Source organism: Piliocolobus tephrosceles, chromosome 19, assembly GCF_002776525.5.
Source record: "Piliocolobus tephrosceles isolate RC106 chromosome 19, ASM277652v3, whole genome shotgun sequence".
Classification (NCBI taxonomy): Eukaryota; Metazoa; Chordata; class Mammalia; order Primates; family Cercopithecidae; genus Piliocolobus; species Piliocolobus tephrosceles.
In genome coordinates, this window is record NC_045452.1 from 49,656,560 (window position 1) to 49,679,096 (window position 22,537).

The 22,537-nt window shown below is 37.7% G+C and overlaps 1 protein-coding gene across 7 annotated transcripts in view; it reads left to right on the forward strand.

Annotated features, from left to right (window-relative positions):
* GRIK1 (glutamate ionotropic receptor kainate type subunit 1) overlaps window positions 1-22,537 on the forward strand; it is a 416,917-nt gene that overhangs the window by 333,979 nt on the left and 60,401 nt on the right. For all 7 annotated transcript variants that reach the window (XM_023190268.3, XM_023190264.3, XM_023190267.3 and 4 more), the window contains one exon: window positions 21,309-21,416. In XM_023190268.3, coding sequence (XP_023046036.1) covers window positions 21,309-21,416 — 108 coding nt within the window. The remainder of the gene's footprint in view (window positions 1-21,308; window positions 21,417-22,537) is intronic.

Here is a 22,537-nt window from a genome sequence, read left to right on the forward strand (position 1 = left end):
GAAGGAAGGAAGGGAAGGAAATATTCTTAGAACACCTCACGTTGGATTTTATTTATAAATAATTGATTTGCCTACAAATTTAAGGAATTAGATAATCCATGTGATCTTCTCCAGTAGTGCTATGATCCTGGGAAACTACCAAGTGTAAAGTGGATGTTGTAGCTATACTGTGGGGCACTATATTTTACTGATTCTGAAATGAGGACACCTGGACTGATACTTTGAGGCTACTGACTGGGGAAAAGGACCATTCAATACCAAACTTGTCCTAGAAGTAGGGTAATAAATGATCCTGGCTTTCACCTGGGACTGAGAGTCTCTCCCTTGGACATGGGACTTTCCATTTTAAAATCTAGATAGTACTGGGCAAATCAGGACTAGATGATCACCCTATGAGGAATTTGTAGCAATGGTTTGCTATTACTACAAAGTAAGAAATTAGCAAATTTGGATCTTTGGCTTGGGTCTATATAGATACATAATTTGCCCATCTGCATTTTGAATTGAGAATGAAACAAAGAGTTTTAGGTTTTAGATCGTCTTCCCCACACACACGCACACCCCTCAGGCCCAGTGAATGTTTATATCAATTTTCTAATTACATAGCAGGATTTCTGTCAAGTTCCACATTTGATTGTTCTTAGGAAGAAACCGAAAATTCCTGCCAGTTCCTATGTGTCATCCTTGGTTTCTCTCAACAGGTATGTGAGCAAAGATTTCTGATTCGGAAGTGATTTTTAATGTATTGCTATTACTTTCTGTTTCTGACAATTGAGAAACTAGAATTTTGTCTTCTCTTAATTTGAAAGTTGGCTTTCCTCTTTTTAAAAGTTAGGAAGGTACATTGTTGGCTAAATTAATTCACAATTGGGTTGAGTCAGTGTCCTCCAAAGCCTATGGTCATGTAGTGCTAAGAAAGAATACTCCAGATTTTAAATTATTTTCCTAGAGCAATATATGACATATATATTTTCTCAAAATTATATATATAGAATTATATAAATAATACATACAGAGAGCATAAATAGAATATAGAATTAATTACATATATGATATATATCAAACATTGCTCTAGGAAATAATATATATAACTATATATAATATATATTTTATGGCTATATATTATATATTATTACTATATATAATATACTATGACTATATATATATGACTCTCATACCATTTATGTAACTTAGACTAGAGAAGAAGGCAAAACACGTCTTGGTTTTAACTAAACCTCAGCGTCTTTCTCCAAAACATCACCTCACAGCTTTTTTTTTTTTTTGGTCCAAGGCAAATTGCTGGTATCTCAGCCTCATAGAAAGACACAAGTGAGATTTAACTTCAGAAAAGTCCAGTTTATCCTAAAGAGAATGAAAATAGGTGACAATCTCTCTGGAAGCAAGTCCAATGAAGTGCTTTGCCCTGAAAAGGTAGAGCATGTCCTCTATTTCAACGAAGTTTAAAGAAAGGCCATGGTGGAAACAAGTCATTTCTTTCAACAAATTGCTTGATTGGCTTCCAATTCTGATTTTATTCTTGCCTTTCACATGAGATGCCCTCATCCCATTAAAACTGCTGTAAACCTCGCATGAAATCACCTAGTGTTTTGCTGCAAGAAAAAGTCCACTCAGACAAGACATAGCTGTTACATCTCAGTTAATATCCAACACTTGAAAACTACAGAGCTGATACTTGCTTTTACCTGCTGGCCAATTCAAGATTGTCTGGGTCCCTATCAACATTTAAGCTAGTATGCATGCAGTTACACATCCTAAGGTACTTGGTGAATAACTTCTTAACATGATAGGCTTTATACTAGCTTTGTACACTCATATCTTTATAAGGAGCTGAGCTCTGCAGATGACATAGCATCTCTAAGGATAGAGACTGAATCCAATCACTGAACTTACTGGAAATCTCTCAGGACTAAAGAGAACCATGGCTATCTTTGGTCATCTTTTGATGCTTAGATATGAATAATATTTAGCTCTCATCCTCACAATGTTCCTGCACAGTAGATTTTTATATTCCCACTTGACAAATGGCAAAATAGACCCAGTTGGTTTGATCAACTTGTCCCTGGTAAAGGTGCAGGTAGATTTGAATCTGGGGCTGTGGGAAACCAAAATCCATGCTGCTTCTGTTGCTGCTTCTGTTCTACCATCATGCCTCCATTAAAGAAATCTATTCAGTGTGTTTAACTGAGAAACTCACCAAGTGGTACAGTATGATCTTTGAATATTTAGGGTCCTAATTTAGGGTCCTAATTTTATTTTATTTTTTAATTTTTTATTTCCATAGGTTTTGGGGGAACAGATGGTATTTGGTTACATGAGTAAGTTATTTAGTGGTGATTTGTGAGATTTTGGTCACCCATCACCCAAACAGTACACACTGAACCCAATTTGTAAATTTGTAGTATTTTACCTCTCACCCCCTTTCCACACTTTTCCCCTGAGTACCCAAAGTCCGTTGAGCCTTTTTTTTTTTTTTTTTTTTTTTTGAGACAGATAGGCTGGAGTGCAGTGGCACAATCTCGGCTCACTGCAGCCCCTGCCTCTCAGGTTCAAGCAATTCTCCTGCCTCAGTCTCCTGAGTAGCTGGGACTACAGGTGCATGCCACCACACCTGGCTAATTTTTGTTATTTTTAGCAGAGACGGGGTTTCACCATGTTGGCCAGGATGGTCTTGATCTCCTGACCTTGTGATCTGCCTGCCTTAGCCTCCCAAAGTGCTAGAACTACAGGCATGAGGCACTGCGCCCAACCCACTGTATCATTCTTATGCCTTTGCATACCCATAGCTTAGCTCCTACTTATGAGTGAGAACATACAATGTTTGGTTTTCTATTCCTAAGTTACTTTGCTTTAGAATAATAGTCTCCAGTCTCATCCAGTTTGCTGTGAATGCCATTAATTCATTCCTTTTTATGGCTGAGTAGTATTCCATTGTGCATATATATATACATATATATATATAATATATATATACATATATATATATAATATATATATAAAACTCACACTTTTTTATTTATTCATTGATTGATGGACATTCAAGTACCTTCCATATTTTTGCAATTGTGAATTTGTGCTACTATAAATATGCAGGTGCAAGTATCTTTTTGGTATAATGACTTATTTTTCTCTGGAGAGATACACAGTAGTCAGATTGCTGGATCAAGTGGTAGTTCTGCTTTTAGTTCTTTAAAGGAATCTCCACGCTGTTTTCCATAGTGGTGGTACTAGTTTACATTCCCACCAGCAGTGTAGAAGTGTTCCCTTTTCCCTGCATCCACACCAACATCTATTTTTTATTTTTTTTATTTTTATTATGGCCATTCTTGCAGGAGTAAGGTGGTATTGCATTGTGGTGTGGATTTGCATTATGAAGCCCAAATGCCCTGCCCTAAATGAATCAAAAGTTAATCAGGAGAAGCAGACAACTAAGCAGTCAATCTCATACAGTCATGTGTACGTTAATAGGGATAATTACAGGAAACTATGGGAACCCTAGGAAGAATGCTAACGCTGTCTCTGAGGTTTAGGTAAGGCTTCTTAGAGGAAGAAATATCAAAGATGAAAGATGATGGACAACTAGAGGTGATCAAGGTGACACTAAGGGACACTAGGTCATCCCAAGCCTTTCACTCAGGGTCAACGTGGTAAACTGGAACTGAGAGGTTAATGAGAATATGTAGTATCACATGCCAAAGGCCACAGAACAATGGAAAGGATACGCAAATGCAAATGAGCATGGAGCAATAAAGAATAAACAGACTTTAAATAAACGTATTCTAAATCAAATAAGCCGTTGCAAATCCTCAACACTGGTCTATACGATACCAGCCCAGAAGGCTCTTCAGCATGCCCTTTGGCCTGAAATGCATTAAGGATTCAGAGGAAAATATTTGAATCTGATGTCACACTCCAGGCCTCTGTCAATGTGACATTTTTAAAATACTAAACAAAGTATCGATGGCAGATGTAAAATGGTCTCTATTCTCTATGCTAATGAATTGACCATTAACTGGAAATAAGCAGCCTGCTTTAATATTTAGCTTCAAGCAGCTTCTGACAACACTCCTGTCTTGGCACCGGGCCTGGGTACTTGGGGGATGTATGGCGATTGGGTGGACATCCTGTTAGAGGTGACAGCATTAGCACATAACGTGCCTCTTTTAACAGCATCTCTTTATTACCTTTTTGATTGTTGAGCTCCCACTACACGCTGTTTCCAAAATCATTTATATTCAGTACTGATTGCTCAAACTTGCACACGAGTACAATCCATGGCAAGAACTTAAATGGCAACATTATTGGTGTAAAATATGTGAGACAAGACAAAGAGACTGACTGTCTGCAGCAGCGTTATTGGAGGATGAGGCTTAACACTGTAAAAGAACTAAATTCACTTGCTGAATTCTCTGCACCAAAAGGCAGCAACCCTTCGATTGCTCCCGGGATGTGTGTGTCCTTCTCTGGAAGGTGTTTTATGTTTCTTTTTGATGTCGTGGTAATAACATTATTAAAAATTAAATTGGAAGTGTATTTTCATTAATATACTTTCAAGGGAGTTTGCTAATTAGAGATCTGCAAAGCCCATCTTTTATCACTGGTTTTTACTTATTATAAAATGCTTTATACAATGATGGCTGAGAGTAAATTTTGCTCCACACCAAGAGAGAGAGAATGAAACTAAGCTGGATCTAACTGAGAACAAGCCCAACCTATTCTCATTAACACGATTCAATTGAACTGTAATGTTATTGAAACAATTGACTTTTACCATTTCAACTTAATTATTCTACAATAGGCAGAATGTATGTTGTTGCTTCATGCTTAAAGCAATTTTGAAAGCGACGTCTTTGAAGTATGGCATCAAGCAGTTTTTTTTTCCCTCACTCACAATTTGTGAATATTGTTTTAAAACATCATTAAGTCAAATAACCATAGTCTAATTAAGTCTTTTGTAGTTTTGAGGCGGTTTCATGAAATGCCACAGGATTTATTTCACTCTTTTCCTCACTTGACTGAAAGTTCTTGAGAGGCTGAGTGAATTTAAACCCCAGAATCCTCAGCCTGAGGAAATAAATGCTGAAAAGTATTTGAGTTGAAGTAGTATTGCTTAATGTGATGATAGAAACATGAAACTGAAGGGCTCGCTCAGCAATTCTGCTAAGATATCATGATATTACTTAGGCAAGCCCTATTCCCGTCTTTGTGCTCAGATGGGCACAGCTGCAAAAGGATTAGTTAAGAAGTTGTAAGTAAACAAGCACTTGGGATTTAAACCATAAAAGCCTGTCAAAGAATGACAAAGGATCCCTAGAGCTAAAAGAAAAAATACATTATTATGTTTTTTAAACCTAAACATATTTGTCTGATGGACAAAAGAGTACTGTATCCCTCAAGAAATGGGTTCAGTCAGTCTCCTGGATGTGAAAACAGTAGAGCTAGCAGAGAGGCCAAAAAGGAGACCTTGTTCCGTGTTAGAAGAGGCTCTAGGCATTACAGTCTAACCGATTCACTAGAGATCTGGACATATTTTTTGGCCATTTTTCTGATTTACCTTTTGAAAGTGCAGCTTTCAAAGAGGTCCAGGATGAGTTCCCAAGACTGTTGGGTGCTGGGTTCAGCCCTTCTTGGGAACTGGGGCAAATTTCCAGGCCAAATAGAGGAAAGAACAGAACAGGTGTAATGTTAGTGATTGCTCTGCTCAAAACCTTCAGGTTATAGAAGACTTGGGAGCCCTGTGGAGTAAACTGATTTTCCCAGAGTCACTGAAGTCTTGTTACTTGCAGGAAAACCAAAGTTACAGGAGACTGAGATTGGGCAAAATGAGGTTGTATTGTGAGCCAGGCGAAACCACAAAAGTCTCTGACATTGGAAAGTTTGACAGAAAAGGGCTCATGTTTCAAAATAATCTCTGATCAAAGTATATCATTTTTGCATCTTCTGAAGTTATAGCAGTATTACATATATCATCTTGGAAGATCTTTGAAATTCAGCTTAATTAGCTATATTAAGTATCTATTCCGGTTAATTGTAAAAGGAATGGTGGGGCCAGGCACAGTGGCTCACGCCTATAATCCCAGCTCTTTGCCAGACCAAGGCAAGTGGATCACCTGAGGTCAGGAGTTCAAGATCAGCCTGGCCAACATGGGGAAACCCCACCTCTACAAAAGTACAAAAATTAGCCAGGCATGATGGCAGCTGCCTGTAATCCCAGCTACTCAGGAGGCTGAGGCAGGAGAATCACTTGAACCTGGGAGGTGGAAGTTGCAGTGAGCAGAGATTGTGCCATTGCACTCCAGCCTGGGAGAGAGAGCGAGACTCCATATCAAAAAAAAGGAATAGTGGGCCATGAAGGCAAATGGTGAATGCACACTACACTTGCTCTTAAGGAAGCCATCATCATCTGGAGGAAAATGCACACAACTAACTGTAATACAAGACTGCTATGATGTGGGCTATAATATGATATATTAATAAATAAAATACTAGTAAACCCCAAAGAAAGAAACTGTGCATTCCATCCGAAAGGGTTCAGAACAGCTTCAGAGTAGTTGACATTTGAATTGACATTGATAGATTCTATCGCTCATTCAACAAGAACTTAGGATTTACTAAGTCCTCAAACTGTCCTTATTTGTTGGGATATATTATTGTACACAATAGATACCCATCCCTGCCTTTGTGATGCTTGCACTCTATCAAGTAAGGTTTCTAAAAATGTACTGGGGGAGAGAATTTTTAGGGAGAGAGAGTACTGGGAACAAATTCGTGAATTATTACTTATGTACACAAAGTCTGGGGAAGCATCTACATAGTTGGAACACAAAGTTTATGTGTAGTAGCTATTGGGGCAGAACATAGCAGGAGATGGAGGTGGAAAGCACAGCAGGGAAAAGCCATAAATAGTATATTAGAAAGGTGGGGGCCGGGCACGGTGGCTCACACCTGTAATCCCAGCACTTTGGGAGGCCGAGGCAGGCGGATCATATAAGGTCGAGAGTTTAAGACCAGCCCGACCAACATGGAGAAACCCTGTCTCTACTAAATATACAAAATTAGCCGGGTGTGGTGGCGCATGCCTGTAACCCCAGCTACTTGGAAGGCTGAGACAGGAGAATTGCTTGAACCCAGGAGGCGGAGGTTGCAGCGAGCCGAGATGGCACCATTGCACTCCAGCCTAAAAAAAAAAAAGAGGGATTTTAATCTCTAGGCAATTTAAAATTTTGTTCCAGGAAAGCGCTCTAATGAAGAATCTGAAACACAAAGCAAGTTTTAACTACTGTCATTGTTGCCTTGCGACAGCACTGGAAAATGCACAGAGATCAGTGTAAATGCCTCCAGGACTGACAGGATGCAGGAGGTCGTGGGCTATGGGTACAGCCATGGTATACAGGCCCCTTCAGATCCTTACTAATGTATGAACTTTGGATTGCTATGGTTGTGTCACGGAATCTATCACCAGGCTAGTGCTCCATTTAGGAAACTATGGGGGGAAAACAAACTTGGTTTGAGGCCACGCTAGGGGTTGTTACCTAAATCCCCAGAGAATGACCTACGAGGATATGGTGACCCCAAGAATAATTATAACAACTGGGATCTTTGGGGGCAAACCTATTTTTTTCAGTGCAAGCAGTCTTTGAGAAGCCTCAGTAGATCTCCCTTGCCTACAATATATTAAAAACCGTTCTCCCATAGCGATCTGTATTATGCCTGAAAATCCTCTAGATTACAGGGTTACATGATCCAATAAGTACCTGCCCAACTATATGATGAGAGCATTTCAACGTCCCAATACTATACTGAAATAGACAAATACACAGTTTGTCAGACCTTGTTTACCATCAATGACTAACTCAATCTTCATCGTCTCCTAAAAACTACATTGACCATACCAGCCACAGCTCACTTTCCTAATTTTATAAGACTTTTATTAGTGCTACTATCTACTTCTTAATTTCCTGTAAATGGGTGGGTGGACAGATAGATGGATAGACAGATAGATAGATAGATAGGTTACTTAATCATCAGAGTAAACTTCTTCAGAACTGTAATCAGACCCCAAGCTTAACAACTGGCTCAAAGTTGCGTGGTGGGACTTGCCAGCAAACACGAGTATCAGACTAAGGATCTACGGAGCTGGCAAGCTTTGAGGCCCTTTTCAGTGATTCTTATGGTGTAGTATGAGGATCTTCTCTTTTAAAACTAACTAAAGTACTTATTTAAAAACAGTGTTTCAATGATTTTGTGCTCATTTAAAATACAAAAACCACTGCATCATATTATTGACGACATAGGAAGGCAGTTGGTTTTTCACCGACAAGCAGCATAAAAGAAGTCCCTGAGATAGGGCAGGGTTCATTGCAAACGGCTCTATGAGTAATCATGTATCTGTAAGGGAGTTAAGGGGATCTTAAGTAGGTCAAGATAATAAGGGAACTGGATTTTTATTAAGCTTCCACTCAGACAGTCCTGTGTTAGATGCGTTGAAGCATTATCTCTTTTCATTTTCACTACGACTAGGTAGACTATTAATTTTTGCAAACGAAGCTTGACAAAGTTAAGCAACTTGCAAAGAGGCACCCAGCTACTGCAAAGATAGAGCCAAGATTCAAGCCCAAGTCATTTGATTCCAAAATCATTCTCCAAATACGTCATGCTCAGACTTTAAAACTTGATAGCAATTAAAATGCTATTTAAATAGCATTTTTAAATTACTATTGTTATGCAGAAAGTGTCTTGTTTACAATGTCAGGTTTATGACTAAAATTTGTTTGTAAGCAATGTGTGATAATCAATGAATTGCCTATTAGCAGTATTTTTAAATTTTTAAATGCAATGTGATTTTTTTGGTTAGGCCAATAGAAACACATTAATTTACTGTTTATATTAAATTATCCTGTTTTATTTCAATCTTTCTGTTTTCCATACAGCTTTTTAAATTACAAAGTAATTCTATCATGGATTGCCATGTGATGTGCGTTATAAAAGCCAAGCATCATTGATATCTCAGAATACTAGAAAAGGAGATATTTTGAGCTTGGTGAGAAATGAATGCACTCACAATGTACTGAAGGGAAGAGAATGTGGGGCATATTCAAGAAGTTTCAATGTAGGGAGAGTTGTGTGACTAGAGATAAAGGAATTTAAAGCATGCTTTACTGTCTCACAGTTAAATATTAAGTCAGCAAAAGTCACCCACACTTATGGTAATGTGGTAACTCTATGAACAGAAACACAAAAGTAATCCAAAACAGAAATCCTAGAAGGTAAAACCGTCCTGGGACCCATTTAATCCAGTGGTCAACAAACACAATGGGACAGGCAAGGAAGGTCTGTGAAAGGCATTGCTAGCAAGAAAATTAGAGGTGTTTCAACCAAACTAGCCAAAGGTCAAGAGTTCATTTTCTAGAAATACCTTTTACTCTGAACCCTGATGGAAAATAGAATGCTATGTGTCAATTCCATTTGACCTGAGACCTCTTGCAAAGAGGACTACACAAAAGAGGCTGAAGGCTTATTTTGTTTATACTTCTGCAGACAGCCCATTCAATTGTGACACTGACTTGCAGGAGAAGCTGCTCCATGCTAGATGAACCAGAGAAACTGAGAAATAGGATCTTGGAAGCCAGAGCAGAGGCTCTTTGTCTTTTAATGGAACCCAGCATATCTAAGAGGGATCCACTTGGGCAACTCACACTTCAAACGTGCCACTGAATGAGTGAGAAGTCAGGATTTTAGTGATGATTGATAGTTTTTCATTTATTTCTCCTTTTATTTTGGGCTTGAGAATGTTTTCTCCTTATGACCCATATAAAGTCTAGAGTTAGGATGTAAAATGGAGAAATAAGCCCACACATTTTCTTTTCTTTCACATGATCTTATTGATGGAAATGCAGTTTGGTGAAGAAAAAGAACATGAGGTAGACCTGGTTCTGAACCCCTCTGGGTACATCTTACTAACTTTAGGATCTCTTTCCTCTCAATAAACTGGGGACCATCCTACTTACCTCATCTAGATGCTGTAAGGACCAAATTTGATTACATTTATGCCACTTTGCATTTGTCAGTATATAATTTTATAACATTATCAACATAACTGTCATGCAAACATAATGTAAGCATGTGCCAAAAATACACTTAACTCCTTAATGATGAAACCATCTGGATAGTAAATCTAGTTCAAAAAGGAATTTCAGAAAGAGTGGTTATACAGTCCAACAGGAGAAGCTAATGGAAATGAATATGCTGAGTTAGAGACAAAATTGATTATTGTTCTACAAGCAATAAAACCATAACCTTTGAGGTCATCTTCTGTACTAGTATTTGCATCAATTAGGTCTCTGTTGGACAAAAAATATCTAAGTTCACATGTAATTTCATAGTCTTGACCTTAGACAAGAGAAAATAGTAAAACAAACAAGGGTACAATCCTCTAGAGGATTAAATCATCCTTGGGTGGACCTGTTAGGCAATGATCCCATGTGACTTTGAAAAGAAATACAGTCGTTGTTCTTTTGTTTTATTTCCAAGTTTTAGATAATTTTCTCAGCAGTTCCCTATTGTGTCATAAATAATCTCCAAAGATTATTCATATTACCAAAAGTCTGGTGGCATCGTGCTTAGACCTGATTAATTTACATGGGGGCAGTACAAGATGTTCACTGACCATGGAAGCCTCTGGGTATGGATAGCAAATTCAGAGCGGCTGTTTCAAGCAGCTACTAAGGACGGAAAATTAACTTCTGTAAGAAAATTTCAAAAGGAATCTCTCACTGCATTTTCAGAATCCTTTCTTCAGAATTTTTTTTCTCTTATTGGCTTTTTATTCCAAGTTGTATTAGTTTCCTATTGCTTTTTAAGAGAATTACCACAAGCATAGTCGTTCAAAGCAACACAAATTAATTCTCCTTCTGCTTTGGCAGTCAAAACTCTAACACAAGTCTCATTGGGCTAAGGTCAAGATGTTGGTAAGGCTGATTCCTTCTGGAGGCTATAGAGGCAAATCAGTTCCCTTGCCTTTCCCAAGGTCCAGGGATTCCTGTAATCTTTTGGCTTGTGGACCCTTTCCTCCATCCTCAATGCCAGCAATGTAGCATCTTTCAGTTTTTCAGTCTCTTTCTCTCTGTCTTCTGTTGCTGTCATCCCATCACCTTCTGTCTGACCCTTCCGGGGTCCCTCTTATAAGGACCCTGTGATTACATTGGGCCCACCCAGATAATCCGGGATGATCTCCCCATTTTAAGATCCTTATTTGATCCCATCTGTGTAGCTTCTGTTGCTACCTTCTATGTTCCAGGGATTAGAACATGGACAATTGGGGAGAGGGTGACATTTATTCACCCTACCACACAAAGGTAAGAAACTCCATTCAAGAAATGCATCTGCACAATGTTCCTATAGCACTTAGAAATTTTGGTGAATTTCTCTGAGTGCCCAACATCTGATAGATTTCCTGGCCTACCAGAAAATTGTCTTCCTTTTTACCTGTAAGTTTACGATCATATAAATCATAGAACAAATAACAGACCAGTTTCTGGAGAGGCCTTTCTGAACATTTGAAGTGCAGCACTTTTTCCTTAATGGTGGGTTTGCTACACCTGATTAAATAAGATATGTATTATTTGTAATAAAACCAGATACATTCCTGGTATATTAGTCAGGATTCTCCAGAGAAACAAAACAAATAGGAGAGAGAGAGACAGAGAAAGAGAGAGGGAATATGATTTATTTTGAGGAATTGGCTCATTCAGTTATGGTGACTGAGAAGCCCCATGACCTGCCATTTGCAAACTGGAGACCCAGAAAAGCAGATGGTGTAATTCAGTCTGAGTCCGATGATCTAAGAATGAGGGGAGCTGATGGTATAACTCCCAGTATGAGGGTAGTAGAAGATGAGATGAGATGGCCTAGTTCAACAATAAAGCAGAAAAAAGGAAGCAAATTCCTCTTTCCTTCACCTTTTGTTCATCTCAGACCCTCAACAGATTGGACTGGATGATGCCCAACCACAGTGGAGAGAGCAGTCTTCTTTATTGGACCCCACAATTCAAATGCTCATCTCATCTGGAAACACTCGCACAGACACAGCCAGAAACAACGTTTAATGTGGGCCCCTGTGACCCAGTCAAACTGACACATGAAATGAACCATCACACCTGGTGTGACCTTACACAGCCAATTTATTCAACTATAACCTGGTTATAAAAACGACAGATGTGTATTGATTTTATGCAAATAACCACATTGCCATAAAAGCTAGTAAGTTGTCTCTGAATTCTGAGGGGTCAGGGAGAATGAGGTGCCATATAAAGAATGTGTCATTTACAGGTTACCAAAGAGAGAGTTAAAGAGATCAGGAAGAGAATCAATCTTTTCATTCTTTTAATAAGATATGTAAAACCATATCTTATTAAAAGATAATATCTTATGATCTTATTATTTAATATCTTATTATTTATTATTATTTAATAATATCTTATTAAAAGACCATATCTTATTAAAAGAATAAAAGAAATGACCCAGATATCCCAAGATATCTTATAATAAGATATTAAAGCCATATAACCACAATTAGATTCCCCTCAGCAGTTCACTTAATCCTACTTGTCTTATAACTAGTGGATGTTGGATCAACACTTGGCTTTCAAATGTCTTCTGCTCCTGGACTATTAAAAAGAGTCCTGAAAATCCCAATTCCATCCTCTGGTACAGTTAGTCGTCTAAGTGACACCTTAATATCCAAAGTCTATACCCAATGACTGTTTAAAGTGCTGATCGGTAAGAGTATTTTTTGGCAGCATGTTGCCATGAGGCTCTGATACTGCCATTCTCTGACAAAGGCTATTTCCAGACTGTAGTTTGTAGCAAAACCTTCAGAAAACATGAGAGTAAAGCAGAAACCACTTGTTGATGATGGGAATGAAAGTCTGTCTGAGACGAGGACATAGAAGGTAAGTGATCATTTGTCGTCTTGTTAACAGCAGGCTAAATATTCCAATTTAAAAGAGAGAAAATACAACTACAGTCTTACATTAATGTAGTATTTGGCCGAAAAAAGATTCACAAAACTTAAAATATACATCTTATTAATAAACCAATTAAAGCTGGGTAAACTTTGCCAAAAATTTAACACACTTCTTTGTTTTTATTCAGACTCATTACGTGCACATATTATACTCCAAGGTAAATAAAATTCTGTTTCCTCCAACCTTCTATACTACACACACTTGTGCTTTGCCATTCACTACACTGTTTCATAATTTGGAACATATTTGCTTTTCACTATGTAAACAAAGATATACCTCATTACCTTATACACATGAGCTTGCGTAAAACAACCCCCTAGAGACACATGCATTCTTTGAACATCATCTTCAAAGTGGCAAAAACAAAATGTTCATTAATATGACTCTAAGTTACAGCTTCTCTGTAACCTATAGAAATAATAAGCTGTATCTAGACATTCATAGTTGCCGTTATACACACATAGTTATACACACACTAATGGTAACCTTCATGCCAATATTATCTCTTAATGAGAAGTGACCCAGATATCCCAAGATTATCCATCAGTTAACTTGATTTTACATTCACTCGTGATATTAAACGTAATAGAAACATGGAAATTACATTTCAACTGATACATTACAAAGTGTAAAAACTGTTTATATAAAAATTTTGCCAAATTCTAACTCGATATAATTACATATAATTTTAAATCTTCATTTTAAACATTATGTGTCAATGCTATCTTGTCTCATTGGTAAACCAGTATAAGAAGTTTTAAGGAGTTCAGATTAACTAGCCTCTTTTCAGGAAACCAAAAACAAATCTGTAAAACTAAAATGTAAATCAGAACTATATAACTCAGAGTGATAATATTAAGGGAGAGACATGTAATGCCTTTTTTAAGCTAATTTAAAAAAATCAATTAAATGTGGTCAAATATGCACTTTACATAAACTTGCATTTTTACATAGAAATGCTTCCAAGCTAGGAATTTCTGTGAACTTTTTCAAGTGAAGCAATACAATGTATTTAAACTTCAGTTTCTCTGTAACATGAGAATCCTGAGAATGTTGATATAAGTAATCAAATCTATAAGTAATAAAAATAGAAAATCTTTAATTCGCAAGGTGTTATTCATACACAATGAGATGAAAAGGCTTTTTTTTTTTTTTTAATCTCCAGAGATAGATAGCTATTGAGGGCTGCAGCTTTAGTTCTATAACCTTAGCCATGTCTTGAAAGGAATCACAGAACACAATAACTCAGGAGGACAGAAAGGTTGGTTGTCATTTCCAGTGAACCTGAAACATAATCTTGCTCAGAGAAAAGGAAAGTGCTAAGAAACCAGGTTTTCAGGCTTCTCTCACCCTGCAAAGAGTTAGATTACCTGCATCTAGCTGATAGATCACTATATGATGAGAACAAAGTGCCAGGTTCACAATTATTCCTGCCACCAAAGGAGAACTTAACAGCCATGTGCAGATCAGGTGCACATGGACACCGGTATCCCCGTGACTGTGTTCATGAGACTTGCCTAGCAGTCAAATACCTACTACTTCATATACTTGGCTGTGACCCAAAACAAGGAGACACAAAATGCTCTTCTGAGTAGGCAGTGGAGGTGGCATAGTGGTCTGAGACCAAATAGAGGTGCCTGCACCCAGTTGTGGAGGAGAAATGACTGAAGCTGTGAGTTAGGTAAGGCACTTCTTGGCTGACAGACTTGGCCAAAACTCAGAATCAAAATACACAATCACAAGACAAGACAAGACAAGAGAGTCAGCAAAAGTAAAGTTTGTTGCTACTTAGAGTTTGCTCTAGGACTGGAGTGTTGTGTGTTTTTGTTTTGGTTTGGTTTTGTTTTTGTTTTTAAAGATGTTTCTGAGCTTAAATGGCCCATAACATCGGCTCTGGCAGGTGAGTGTACTTGGGCACCATGGTAGGACCATTTCCAATTTTAAGCCAGTTATATATGTGACTCGAGTACAAACATAAGAAAGCAAGTATTGAAGATGTGTCTAACTGAGGGAACCAGCAGGATGATAAAGCTTGTTGTAAAAAGACAGAGAGGCGCGGCGGTTCTAGAGGCCACCAGGGAAGTCAAAGCATCAGGAAAAATAGCTAGTGCATGTGGGACTTAACAACCTAGCTGATGGTGGACATGTGTGGCAAACCACCATGGCACGCATTTACCTGTGTAACAAACCTGCATATCCTGCACATGTACCCCAAAACTTAAAATAAAATAAAATAAAATAAAAAGTTAGCTAATGTCCTATAGGTCAATACAATTATAATTTCTGAGGTTATCTTTTCTATTAGATAGAAATCATTTACATCTCCGCCACATACAAATCCTACAAATTAACATGTAATTTCACAGACTCTGCATCTTCACAGTAAATTTAAAAATAAAGATACACCTCTTTAGAGAATCAAATCACCCTTGGGTGAGGCTATTGTACTATGATCACCATGACAAAGAAGGTCACGCAAGCTTTTTTTTTTATTTTTTGCTTCATTTTCAAGTTTTTATAAATTTTATTAACAAATAGAATAGTCACTTAAAAGCAGTTTTTATCTTCACCTTGATCTAGCAAGGAAAGCTAACCTTTGAGTTTGCCATGAGCCTTCCATACACAATGTTCTCAGAAGAAAACATAGTTTCCAATATGTAAGTGAAGAATAAGAAGTCTCTCTCAACAGGAAATAATTTATGCAGTTTGGCAAAGGACAATGGCTGTGTCAAGGAAAATTCTAGGAAGGGAGGATTTACATTCTTTTACATATTTAAATTCCTTTTCAACAGATGCTGGCGAGGTTGCAGAGAAAAGGGGATGCTTTCACACTGTTGGTGGAAGTATAAATTAGTTCATCCCTTGTGGAAAACACTATGGCAATTCCTCAAAGACTTAAATATAGAAATATCATTTGACCCAGCAATCCCATTACTGGGCATATACCCAAAGGAATATAAATAATTCTATTATAAAGATACATGTACACTTACGTTCATTGCAGCATGATTCACAATAGCAAAGACATGGAATCAACCCAAATGTCCATCAATGATAGACTGAAAAAAGAAAATGTGCTATATATGCACCATGGAATACTATGCAGCCATAAAAAGGAGTAAGATCATGTCCTTTGCAGGGACATGGATGGAGCTGGAAACTCATCCTCAGCATAGTAACAAAAGAACAGAAAACCAAACACCACATGTGCTCACTTAAAAGTGAGAGTTGAATGATGAGAACACATGGACACATCTAGGGCCTGTCAGAGATGGGGCGAGGGGAGGGAGAGCATCAGGAAGAACAGCGAATGGATGCTAAGCTTAATACCTAGGTGATGGGAAGATCTGTGCAGCAGAACACCATGGCACACATTTACCTGTGTAACAAACCTGCATATCCGCACATGTACCCCTGAACTTAACATAAAAGCTGAAGAAAAAAATTCCCTTTCAGAAAAAATAAATAAGTAAAAGAAATCATTTTAACTAATGACATTAAGAGTTGATTATCATAAGAGCCCAGAGTCAGGTGCTAGCCCCTTACTTCCCTAATAATAAAATGTATGCATTTAATTTGGACAACAAATATCTTGAGAAAGAATATACAAATAAGATATTCATGAAACCTTTTATTTTTCTTTTTTTAGCTCTTGATTCCTGTCTCTTGATTATCAGATAGTGTGTCCAGTAAGAGGAACGAGGAAAACTCACAGTATTTGATTTAGTTGCTATTAAGCAATTGTAGACATGAAGGTCTGAGGCAGGGTAGAAAATAAAGCTCTTTCCTAAAATAGGGACAATAGTTTAAGTATTGTTTTCTGTTTTAAGTATACTATAATTGTCCCCTCTGCAAATGCTTCTCCATAAGGCAAGCACATGGTAATTATGGATAATATAATTATATATCATTATCTAAATTGTATATGCTTCAGCCCTGTCCCAGAAAAATGAATTCCTCATGGATCCTATTCATCACATCCTGGAAGCAGTCATTGCATATTCACCCTAATCAATAGTGTATTGATGATGAATAAATGCTTATCAACAATGAGTTTGCAGAAAAACAAAGAACATATACAGAAATGCGGCTAATGTTGAAGGTCAAAGATATTTCCTTTCAGTGAAAAACCACATAGGGAGTCTTTGTAGATATTTGAGGCAGAGAAGGAAGCATTGTTAAAACATGAAAAGGGAACTTTTTTGACACTTGGATGAGCAGGAGAAAAAGCAAGAAGTGGGAATTACTCTGCACCAGTGATTGGAACACTAAGTTCAAGAATAAAATCAATGCAAGAGAACCCAAACAAAGGGACACAACAGGCACAGTTAGGGAACGAAATTGGATTTCTGAACTGGGTTTTAAGACCCCGCTATAAGCTATATCCTCCACTAAGAGATAAATGCTACCAATTCTATACATTTTCAGAGACCCCTGTAAACTCTGGACAATGTACCAAATTGACTCACAACATGAGCCCTATAAAGGAGAAGTTGCCTTTAGAAAAAAGCTTTCTGAAAATCCTGTAGAATTTAATAAAGATAACTACCTCCTTTCAAACAGGTCAGGAGGACAGTTGGAAGAGTACATTGTTTAGAGGCATGAAAAAGGGGCCTGAAAACTGACTTAATTCAAACCCCCAACACAGTAGAGATTTCCACTCAACCAAAGCATTACACAAATTGTTCTCAGCTCTCAGAGAGATGTTGTAAGTCTAACACAGCAGCTTATTTCATGGCTCTCGTTTAACCCATCAATCCACAAAGCCAGCCTTTGGCTTGCAAAATAAGAAGGAATGACCAGAGTACAAAAACTAGAATAGAGGTGTGATGGGGAGAAAAAGGAGAATGCAATGTCAAGAGGTGTACCTAAATAAGACACAAGAGGACACCTACTTGTGTTGATTGGTGATAGTTTTTGTCCCATTGCAGAGACTTGATTACCTGGATCTCAGCCAGTGTGATAACAGGTGTTACTACTGACCATAAAGATATGCCATTCATTTTTAAAGCTACTGCCAGTGTTTGATATTACAATCTTCCTTGGCAATAAACTCTAGAGACTAGGTACTAGGATCTGAAGAAGCATTTCTTTTTATGTGTTATAGCACGTAGGCAACACCTAGTTTGCCATCGAGATGGCTTAGAGGAAAAAGTTGAAGCTTTTCTTGTCTACATATCATTCCCTACTATTGATTTAACTTCCAGCACTATTAAGTGATAAAATACACTTTTGTCATAGTATCCAGTCTAACTGAATGGTAGTCAGAAAATACGCTTTGGCCAATTATACTGGTTCCTTACATTTAAGCTGATTTATTAACACACTCTTTATGAAATTCTGTCTATCCTGCTGTGGAACTATTTTCATTAATATTTAAAGGTATGCAAGTTGGTGGGACAGGGAACTGGAGGAATTGTGCTATCCCTATGTTCATATTTGGGCATATGAATATGATTGTATACGTTTTGTTCTATGAGAACTACCCGCTAACCAACACGCTGCTTACAATATTAACCTTCTCCAAGTCATTCTCCCCAATTATAAAAGAGATATCAAATCATCTCCCTATAATGCACATCTGACCATGGCAACACATGTTTAAAACACCCCCATGATTCCCCAAAAGTCTACTGAGCAATGTCCAAGCAAACTAGCATGCTTCATAACACCTTTATAAACAGACTACTGGCCTTCCTAGGCTCATTTCGCATCAGTTCTTACTTTGCATTAGAGTCTCATGGCAAACTTACAACGTATTCTTTATTTCATGTTTTTACACAGCCCATGAATCTTTGCTTGGTGGGCTTATCTTTTGTAAGCTCAAGCATTCTTGCCTTCAGGAATGCTTTGCTGACTCTTTCCCTGCAGTTGGGATAAGTGCTCTTCTCCATACTTCATTCTTCAATATTCTATGCAAATCTTTATCCTCAAACCTAAAGTGCTTTATGGAAATCCATTAATGTGTTTGTTCCTACTAAACTGTAAACTTCTAGGTGCTGTATTCTCATCACACTTCCCTACACAGAGAAGATACTCAATAAATGAATATTTTCCAAACGAATTAATAGTGAAAACATAATTGAACCAAATTCTGTAGTCTTTTCTCCCCAGCCAGATAGTAATATGTTTTACATTAAAATCTGAGTATAACAACTGTGTTTTATGTTTTATGTAGCCCAGCTTGCAGATCATAGGTGCTTAATGAATCACTTTCAACTTCATTAAACCCCTCTACAGTATCTTGCCTACGATTGTAGAAATTCAGAGCTAAAGTTCGTTTTATGCAAAATCTTCCCTTAATGTGCATTCCTCTGTGGCCTAAAAAAAGGACAAAATGACTCAACCAAGGCCACAAAACTTGATAGTGGCTTAAAGACTAAACTTGGTTTCTTGACTCCCAATCAAAGATACTTCACCACTTTTAGATGGAATTATGAGTTGAGAAATTAATGAGTTGGTCTGAAGTTACACTGCAGATATTCAGCTCCAGAGGTATGGAAGATGCAATGTTCTTTCCACTGCATTGCTCTGCCTCTTGGCCAAATGGGTAAATACATTCAACAGATACACATGGCTCAAATAACTGCAAATACAGTGTAATTCTTCAGGATCTTCCCATTTTATGCCTGTCTAATGAATCTGGTAAAGTCAAGAGGGAGAAAAACAGCTAAGTGGATACAAATATCTGAGTTTTCCTTTATCCCCAGTTGTAAGTGAAACTCAAATAAACAAGGTTGCCAAAAATCACCTAATGATTGAAGCTGAAGACTCTCCCAAGGGCCACCACTTTCTATTTAATAAAACCACCAGAGATATCCAATGTGAGTTCTGGGAAAGGCAAACTATGGTGAATTTTTTATTATTTGAAATGATGTTGATGTGTAGGGTAGGCAGAAGAGCAGCTCCCTCAAAAGATACCCATGTCCTCATCCCTGGAACCTGTAAATGTTACCTTATGTAGCAAAAAGGCCTTTGCATAGTGATTAAATTAAGAATTTTTGAGATGGGGAGATTATCCAGGTGAGTTCTAAATACAATCACAAGTGTCTTTATAAGAGAGAAGCAGAAGGAGTTTTTTTTTTCTTTTTTTCTTTTTCTTTGTCTTTTTAAGATGGAGTCCCGCTCTGCCATGAGGCTGGAGTGCAATGGCGCGATCTCAGCTCACTGCAACCTCTGCCCCCCAGGTTCAAGCGATTCTCCTGCCTCAGCCTCCCAAGTAGCTGGAATTACAAGCATGCACCACCATGCCTGGCTACTTGTTTGTATTTTTTAGTAGAGAAGGGGTTTCACCGTGCTAGCCAGGATGGTCTCAATCTCCTAACTTCAGGTGATCCGCCTGCCTTGGCCTCCCAAAGTGCTGGGATTACAGGTGCGAGCCACTGAGCCCGGCCTGTTTTGTTTGTTTGTTTGAGACAGAGTCTTGCTCTGTCGCCCAGGCTCCTGGAGTGCAATGGAAGGATGTTGGCTCACCACAACCTCCACCTCGCAGAGGGAGCTTTTATGCAGACAGAAGGGGAGGAGGAAATGTGATCACTGAGGCAGAGGTTGGAGTGATGGAACCACAAGAGGAGGAATGCCAGAAGCTACCAGAAGCAGAAGGAAGCAAAGAATAGGGTCTTCCCTCGAGCCTCCAGAGACAGCTCGGTCCTGCTGACACTTTAATTCCAGCCAGTAATACTGATTTTGGATTTCAGGCCTCCATAACCTTGAGAAAATAAATTTCTGTTGTTTTGAGCACCCACGTTTGTGATTATTTGCTACAGCAGTCACGGGAAATTACAATGCCCAAATGACACAGGCACGCTAAGTCATCAGCAGCCTAAAAACTCTGCAATACATCATTGGACTATATTGGTCTATATTCTTTTCACAGAGAAAGAAAAAGCAAGGACTCACTTCCACTCAGCCATATCTCAAAAGGAATTTGAATTGACCTTGGAAAACAGAATATTGTGATTTGTCAGACTTTGTGTATTCCATGTGCAGACTATTTTACAGCAGTTTTCTTCATACTGTCCATTTAGGTAGCCACGATGACAGGTTTGACTGGGTTAGGGTGTTAGAATTGACAGAATAAATGAGTGCTAATAAAATGACGACGTGTTCTGCTATCATGTTGCTGAACCAGTGCAATGGTTTATAACAGCATGATGAAACCAAATAATTGGATACTGTGATGGATTTGAGGTATTATAATTTTGATGGTCTCAGGAATTAGGATAAATGTTTAACAGTAACAGCCACATTTCTTCTTGTCCACAGGCTCGGTGGGATGGCTTGACTGGGCATATCACCTTTAATAAAACCAATGGCTTGAGGAAGGATTTTGATCTGGACATTATTAGTCTCAAAGAGGAAGGAACTGAAAAGGTAACCTCCTTAATAATAAATAAATAAAATAACAAATGCATTGCTCAAGCATTTTTACTAAATTGCACAGACAAGTAAGTGAATGATGAAGTGATTCTCTCAGCATGTTATTTTACATCCAGTTTTTTTATCTCTTTTATCTGCGGATAGAAGTTGATGTGCTAGATTCTTAAATTTCATGTCTTAGTAATAGCAATGCTAACTAGTGTTTATATTGTGCTTCATTTATATAGCAAGGGTGTTTATATTATTACATATATAACCCTAGAGTTGGGTGTCATTAGGCCCATGTCTTAAAGCTTTTAACAAATTGAGTGTAGACTTGGAAAAGCAGAAGCTGTCAATGGTTTATCGATGGAATGGCATCCAAGGGTTACCCAGAAATCAATTTTAATTGCACATTTCATTCCATTTTGAGATTGGTGACAGGCAGAATAAAGTAGGATAGAAGAGATGTACTGGAGCAAATTAACTTTGCATTCTTAATTTTAGGACAAACATCAAAAAACTGTATTTTAACGTTGGGTTCTCATTTTAGGGTTATTTTAGTTGTAATTCTGAATCTCTCCATGTTTAAAGTTCTACTTTAGTGATTATTTAGAGTAATACCAATGTAAACTATTTGGTTAAATAATAATGATAAAAGAATTTGGCTTCTCAGTATATTTTATTATGCCAATTTTAATATTCATGACTATACGTTGGAATTAACACTTAGAATCTGAAGATTTTACACTGAGAATCTTATAGAAAAACAATTGAAACCCCCAAAACAATCACCCCAACAGAAAACTCTATAATCTGACATTTTTTTCCCACTATAGTGAATAAGACAGTGTGCTTAATACAACAGTGGCTTTGGGAACAATCGATTGCTTGCTTAATTAGATCAGTTGGGTTGATTTTTTGTAAATGAGGTAAGGTTTTCATTTCTGTTTTCTTGTTTTTGTTAACTGGGACACATTTTTTTTGCAGGTGCTAACTACCCCTCCCTCTCAATTAATGGGAACAAAGATCATTTAGGCCAAATGTATTAGAAGGTGACCCAGTGGTGTGAAATGTTTGAGGAAAATAATTAGTTTGCAGTTTTGAGGGTACATATTATACATGCAAGTTTCTCA